The sequence below is a fragment of the Phasianus colchicus genome, chromosome 1 (assembly GCF_987193195.1).
Source record: "Phasianus colchicus chromosome 1, bPhaCol1.hap1.1, whole genome shotgun sequence".
Taxonomy (NCBI): domain Eukaryota; kingdom Metazoa; phylum Chordata; class Aves; order Galliformes; family Phasianidae; genus Phasianus; species Phasianus colchicus.
The window spans coordinates 2,127,753-2,135,380 of NC_143436.1; the positions used below are offsets into that span (position 1 = coordinate 2,127,753).

The following is a 7,628-nucleotide window of genomic DNA, read 5'->3' on the forward strand; positions in this document are numbered from 1 at the left end:
CACACATGGATGCTGTCAGTCTCCAACACCTGCTGCTCTGCCAGTCCCATCCACTCACCACACTGCCAGCAGCTGTCTGTCCTTGCTTTCTCAATCCAACAGTGGCCAGCCTCTTTCAGACCTCAAAGGCTTAATGTAACATGAAGTTGACAACTGAGCAGCTTTTCCATCTTCCACACTAAATGTGATCTACATAAAAAGCACTCATTTCTTTAATCCTTCTGAAGTCAGCAGGATAATTGGGATTAATTCCATTTGAATAACAACTGAGAACTGATGGTTACAATTAAAATGTTTACAAGTACATGAATATGCATCTTTTTTTACATCTCCTTCCGTCCCTGAGCCCTGCATCCCTACACCTCTGGGTGGGGACTGGGGTGGTAAATCCCCCCCTGCTGTGAGGACAGAGCAGGTCCGAGACCGCCTCATGAGACTGAATGTGTACAAGTCTATGGGGCCGGATGGCATGCATCCCAGGGTTCTGAAGGAGCTGGCTGAGGTGGTTGCCGAGCCGCTCTCCATCATATTTGAGAAGTCGTGGCTGTCTGGTGTGGTCCCGGATGACTGGAGGAAGGGTCACGTCACTCCCATTTACAAGAAAGGGAGCAAGGAGGACCCTGGGAACTACAGGCCGGTGAGTCTCACCTCTGTGCCTGGGAAGATCATGGAACAGATCATCCTGGATGACATGCTTGATCACATGAGGAAAGGGCGTGTGATCCGTGACAGCCAGCACGGCTTCACCAGAGGAAGGTCATGCTTGACCAATCTGGTGGCCTTTTATGATGGAGTGACGGCATCGGTGGACAAGGGAAAGGCGACCGATGTCATTTACCTGGACTTGAGCAAGGCCTTTGACATGGTCCCCCACCACATCCTTCTCTCCAAACTGGAGGGATGTGGATTTGATGGGTGGACCACTCGATGGATAAGAAACTGGTTGAAAGGCCGCAGACAGAGGGTGATCATCAATGGCTCTATGTCCAGGTGGAGGCTGGTAACGAGCGGCGTCCCCCAGGGATCTGTCTTGGGACCGGTGCTCTTTAACATCTTTATCAATGACATTGATGACGGAATTGAGTGCACCCTCAGCAAGTTTGCTGACGACACCAAGCTGAGTGGTGTGGTTGACACAGTTGAAGGACGGGATGCCATTCAGAGGGACCTCGAGAGGCTAGAAAGGTGGGCCCGGGTGAACCTGATGAGGTTCAACACTGCAAAGTGCAGAGTTTTGCACTTGGGCCGGAGGAATCCCAGGCATCCCTACAGACTGGAAGGAGAGGTCCTTGAGAGCAGCCCTGTGGAGAAGGACCTGGGGGTCTTGGTAGACGAAAAACTTAACATGAGCCAGCAGTGTGCCCTTGCGGCTCGGAAGGCAAATGGGATCCTGGGCTCCATCAGAAGAGGGGTGGCCAGCAGGGACAGAGAGGTGATTGTTCCCCTCTACTCTGCTCTTGTGAGGCCCCATCTGGAATACTGCGTCCAGGTCTGGAGCCCCCAGTACAAGAAAGATAGGGAGCTGTTGGAGAGGGTCCAGAGGAGGGCCACAAAGATGATCAGGGGACTGGAGCACCTCCCCTATGAGGACAGGCTGAGGGAGCTGGGCTTGTTCAGCCTGGAGAAAAGAAGGCTGCGGGGTGACCTCATTGCAGCCTTTCAGTACATAAAGGGAGCCTACAAAGAGGAGGGGAATCAACTCTTTGAAAGGGTGAGTGACAGCAGGACAAGGGGAAATGGTTTTAAGCTGAGGGAAGGGAGATATAGGTTGGATGTCAGGGGGAAATTCTTTACGGAGAGAGTGGTGAGGTACTGGAACAGGCTGCCCAGGGAGGTTGTGGATGCCCCGTCCCTGGAGGTGTTCAAAGCCAGATTGGATGGGGCCCTGGGCAGTCTGGTCTAGCATTAGGTGGAATGGTGGTGGCCCTGCATGTGGCAGGGGGGTTGGAGATTCATGATCCTTGAGGTCCCTTCCAACCCTGGCAATTCTGTGATTCTGTGATTCTGTGATCTTTTCCCTTCCCACTGCAGAGTTTGACTCAAGTGGAACGTCCTTGTTTTAGTACTGAGACCTCAAAAGCTGAGCAAGGATCAACAGACCACAGAACCACATTTGATCACAGGATCAGCTGCAAATAAGAGTGACTTTGTACTACCAAAACACGAGACACAGACACTAGAGCAGGGGAATGCGAGTTAGGGCTGAAATTAAGTGATGTGACAGTCCACCTCTGTCATCAGCACAGCAGTATTTCACCCCTCCACAATCCCCTCTGGCTGCTTTTGCAATATGAAAGCTATAGACTGTTTCTGGATACCAGAACAGTTAGAATCTGGACAAAGATAAGAACATTTTGCAAACTCCAGGCTTGCCTGGGGTTGGAGGGCACCTGTCTCCTCCCCTCAGAGTACTGAGCCATGGATCTTGCAGCTTGGCAGAAGAGGTATGAGAGATGCAAACAGGGGTTAGATAGTGTGTCTGGGGCAAGAGAACACTTACTGCTTTATCTGTGTTACCTCAGAAGAGATAACATGCCCCTGAGTTGTCAGCTTTACCTGGATTCACCTCAACACGAGATAAACTATGAAGTTAGGAACAGGATTAAAGAACAAACAAAAATCCAAACAAGATTTCTTTTATCCATCCCAGAAGCCTTTCTGCAGTTTCTTTGCCACTCAGCTGTCAGAGCCAAGGACATGAAGTTCATGGAAACACTCCCCTAGCACTACACTCTGATTCCAGGTCTGAAACCAGCTGGCAATAGAGCAAAAAATTTTGGTAAACATATTCCTTTCTCCCACCTCAGCACTGCTCTGGGCACATTGTCTTCCTCTCCCTCTGTTCAACAGAGAAATTACCTGCCCTGCTCATACCTTAAATCCGATTGACATCATCATGGAAGAACTACTGCACTATTGTGGTTGGACTAGATGATTTATGGTTGGACTACATGATCTTAGTGGTCTTTTCTAACCTTGATGAGGGAAAGAACTAAAGGGAAAATAAGATGTTAGAACAGTCCCCAGATCAGAGCTCTCATGTGAAATACCCACAGCCAAGTGAAGTCATTGTCTATGACACTAACAACTGTCTCCTCCCACTTTAGACACAGCTGTGAGATTACACAAAGGGTTGATTACAAATACTCTGTCAAAACAGCATCCCTTCACATCTCCCTGGTCACAAAACAAAATTGAATACAATTGGAAACAAAAATTGATGCTTTCCACAAAATATGGTGGTGAGGTGCTGAAACAGGTTGCAGTTGCCCCATCCCTGGAAGCATTCAATGCCAGGATGAATGGGGCTCTGGGCAGCCTGGTTTAGTACTTGATCTATTGGTTGACAACCCTGCCTGTCAGGTGGCAGAAGAGTTGGAACTTCATGATCCTTGAAGTCCCTTCCAACCTAAGCAATTTTCAGCAGGCTTGAGACTGCTTGGGAACATCACATCCATGAGGGTCTACAAATAGAAAAGCAAAGCAGTGTGTGCAAGGGACACATCTAATAAAGGCTAATTACCTCGTCCTCAAACATTGCTGAATGTATTTCACGCATTCGTAGACTTTCAACGGGAGGCCCCAGGCCTGCAACTGGAGCTCCAGTTTTGCCTGGAGAGATATTTGACTAAAATCAGCCTGGTGGGCAGAGGACTCCTCATCCAGGGTCGGGTTACAGGGCTGGAGACAAAAGGCTTTTTCATGCATGCCTGCACAAGTGTTAAGGCAAATCAATAGAGGATAGAGGTAGCCAAGGTCAGACTGGTTGAAAGCTTTAGAGCAGCAGCATTCAGACATAAGACACAAACTTGGCTAAGGTGTAAACAAAAATAAAGTAGAGAAAACAAACCTACTTTCAGATGCTTTTTTTTTTTTGCTCCCTCCTCATTTTCCACTTCACCACAGCTGAAGGGATTAAGCAATTTAAATGATGTTACTTGTGTTCTGCAGCAAGTGGCTGGATGAGGTGCTACAAGATACAGTTTATAGCTTGTGACAGTAATGGTGATAGGAGGACAGTTAGACTAGATGATCTTGTAGGTCCTTTCCAACCTTGTGATTCTATGATTCTCTCCATTAGTAGGGTAGCAAAACCACAGCAAACAGGTTAAGAGATGACAGTATTGGTGAGAATCCATCTAGGGACCAGGTCTTCCTAGCACAAGGAACATCAGTGACTAGAACACATCCAGCCAAGGCCAAAAGAGAAGGTGCTAGGGCTGGAACACAGAATGAATGAAGAAAAACAGAATGGGCTTCCTCTGCATGAGGAGAGACTGCAAAAATGGCTCTAGCTATCTGAAAAGAAGTAAAGAAAGCAAAAAACAGATATCTTGTGTACACACAGCAGAATGAAAAGAGTCACAGAAAGGAAAAAATTCCACTAGATATGAAGAAAAATGCTTTTGCACAATAAATGTGGTCAGACTTTGAAATACAGACCCCTAGAGGCAATGACATTTGTCTTTGGATTATTCTGATCTCACCTGGCCAATTCTCTGAACAGTTTGAGCTAAATTTGTAGTTGACCCTGTTTTAAGGAAGGGCTGAACTGGAGACCACCAGAAGTCCTTTCTGGTTATTAAACTCTTCTGTTATTCTCAAGCCAGCAGCTTCATCATCTTGCCTATGAGTCTCAAGATGAAGACTTTATACATACATGTCCTTTCCACATGAACTCCTTTCCCAGTTTCTCCACAATTTCTCTGAGTCTCTCCACACAGACAATCCTCACAAAGGAATGTGTGACCATCCCAAAAAACAGAACCAGCCAGCGTGTTTCATCACCTCACCAAGACACTGAAGCCTTCAATTATTCTACATTTTTCAAGTGTAGTAATTACAAGCTACAGTTTGATCCTCAAGACAGTGCAGCATGTTTCTATGAAAATGTGTATTTTAAGGGTCATTGAAACATTCTATCATATGAAACACTCAATGGTTACTAAAGCCAGCCATTATCAAAACCAACATTTTAACATTTATAACACCAGCGTTCACTTTGCTTTCATTTAAATCACAGAGCACACCCACACAGCTTGTGAGGGATTTCAACAGACTTCAAAACAAGGGTTGCCTTCCCAGGGTTCAAGCAAGACTGGAGGAAAAACAGGAGTTTTTCTCACCACTCCAACCCAGGCAGGTTGCAGTTGCCAGGCAGGGTTACAAAGAACTGCAGTCCTGCAGAGGGCACAAAGAACCAGAGCAGTGAGGAAAAGATCCAGATCACAGGCCTGCTGCCCCTAAATCTGTATCTATCTGAACACAAATGTGCTTTCTACACTACCTGCAAAGCTGGAAGTCATTTTCTAACTCCAAGAGCAATAAAAACACAAACCTGTGCTGATCAAACTGGGTTTGTCCTGATAAAAATCAGGAGTTGAGTCACTCAAGTCAACTACTACCTATAAACACATCCAGATATCAGGGTCAACACAGTTAAGATCATCCACAGGTTAACTTAAGACATAGTGGTTTCTTTCACAGGATTTCTCTAGAAAGGTCAAGTCCAGCACATCAAAATAATAGTAATAAATGGCACACAGAGGGATTTAAAAATGAGAGTAAAAGCCAGGGCTGATATTGGATCCCTTCTATACCCAACAGACAGAGTTGATCTAGTGTTATGACTGGAGGAGATCCCAGAAGCTTGGCCAAACTCTCAAAGAGTGCTGGTGATGGCCAAGGGCGATTGACCCCATCCCAATTCTCCCTCCAGGACCCCACAGAGCAGTTCCAAACTTTGTATTTAACAACAGCCACTACACCCAACTAGAACCCTGTAGAAATCAGTATCTGAAATGGGTGACAAAGAGGCAGAGGGGGAGCAGTCTGACAACAGACAGGGGAAAGAGAAACCCCATCCCCACACTGCACCAACACCCACCCTGAGGAGCAAAGAGCTTCTCTTCCTTCTCCAAGACAAACAGGGGCTGCAAGCATCCCACAAAAGGTGGTGGAGAATAACATTTGCACAGAAAAATCTTGGGACAGTTGGGGACACGGGCTGAAATAGGACAAAATACCCCTTTTACGGGACAGAAACAGGCAGGAAAACGTGAGATAGCTTAAGGAATCCCCCCTCCCACACATTTAAAGCATACAACAGAGCACTGGGGCACCCTATGCCCAATTACAGGACACTCAGGCCTCCCCGAAGCCATGGACACAACCACCTTATAAGGTGAGAAAGCCTGCAGCAGCGTGGGGGGAGAAGTGCCCGCTTTGTAAGGTGTGAGAGGTCCCGTAAAGCCATTGGAAGGGAATTCCCCCATTAGACAGAAGGGCGTAGGGTCCCTTTTAGGAGACAAGGAGGCGTATTGCTCCCCGAGGGTTGAGGAAACGTCCCCTTTACATGACAGGAAGACAAGACGAGATCCCCTTTTCACGGTACGCGCGCACACAGGGAGAAGCACGGGCCGCAGCCCCGGACAGAAGGACGGGGAGGGATGGCGGCTCCTACCGGCTGCAGGACGCGGCCCCACCGGGGGTGCTGTCCGCCGGGGGCGAGCGGCTAGCGCTGGTCCCAGCACTGACCCTACTCCTTCTCCGCCGAGGGGGCTTCTGACCCACGGGCTCGGCTTCCATGGTGAAGAGTCAGGTTGAGGAACGAGAGGAAGGGGGAAACCGGACGACACCGCGCCGCTTCCGCTCGGCGGAAAATGGCGGCGGCGAAAACAGCGGCGGCGGCGAACCGGCGGTTTGAAAATGGCGGCGGTGGAGGTGGCAGCCAATCAGCGCGTTGCTGGGAGACGCGGGGGCGGGACGAGCGAGGGGGGAGGTGAGAGGAGTGGTTGGGGGGAAGACTGTCGCCGCCGTTGAGCACAGCGCCCCCTTGTGTCCTGCGCTGCATCGGGCGGCTTGGAGGACCTAGGAGAGGGGAAACTGAGGCACGGAGTCATTCCTTCTCCAACCCCTTCGTCCTCGTCCCATTCTCATCTATTCACAGAATCACAGAATCACAGAATGGCCAGGGTTGGAAGGGACCTCAAGGATCATGAAGCTCCAACCCCTCTGCCACATGCAGGGTCACAACCTCCACATTTCATACCAGACCAGGCTGCCCAGGGCCCCATCCAACCTGACCTTGAACACCTCCAGGGATGGGGCATCCACAGCCTCTCTGGGCAGCTGTTCCAACACCTCACCACTCTCTCTGTAAAGAACTTAACTCCTCGGAAAACACAGAGCCAACACCTCACAGCCTCGAGGAGGGTAGCAGCATCAACCCCAAAGGCAGAAATCACCTGAGGAATAGAGGAAAAATGTGTCCCTCTCAAATCTCGAAAATATACCTTAAATAAATAGGCTGAAATATTAAAAATATACCTCAGAAATAGGCTGAAATGTTAATAATATACCTCAGACACTGCCTCAGAATGCACACAGAAGTGGTTTAAATGTGGAATGCAGGCCAGCGTGGGTGAGATCCCACAGGCCACAGCCTTTTGGTGAAGCCTGCAGCGTCCCAGCGTGAAACTGATGTGTAAACTGTTTTAAATGGGGTCTTAGACTGTGATAGTGCTGGAGAAAAGCAGATGTCTTGGCTACAAAACCCCATAAATTCTGCCTTGGGAAGCTATCATGCACCTGCGAGCTCCCACCCACCCCACTTCAGCTGAAGGGGT

General features: G+C 48.7%; 1 protein-coding gene across 1 annotated transcript in view; it reads right to left on the reverse strand.

The window, feature by feature from the left end:
* Positions 1-6,676, reverse strand: part of NET1 (neuroepithelial cell transforming 1) — a 53,210-nt gene extending 46,534 nt beyond the window's left edge. Inside the window, exon 1 of the mRNA XM_031605107.2 lies at positions 6,464-6,676. Within this exon, the coding sequence (XP_031460967.2) occupies positions 6,464-6,588 (125 nt within the window). The 5' untranslated portion in view covers positions 6,589-6,676. The remainder of the gene's footprint in view (positions 1-6,463) is intronic.
* Between the last annotated feature and the right edge of the window lie 952 nt (positions 6,677-7,628).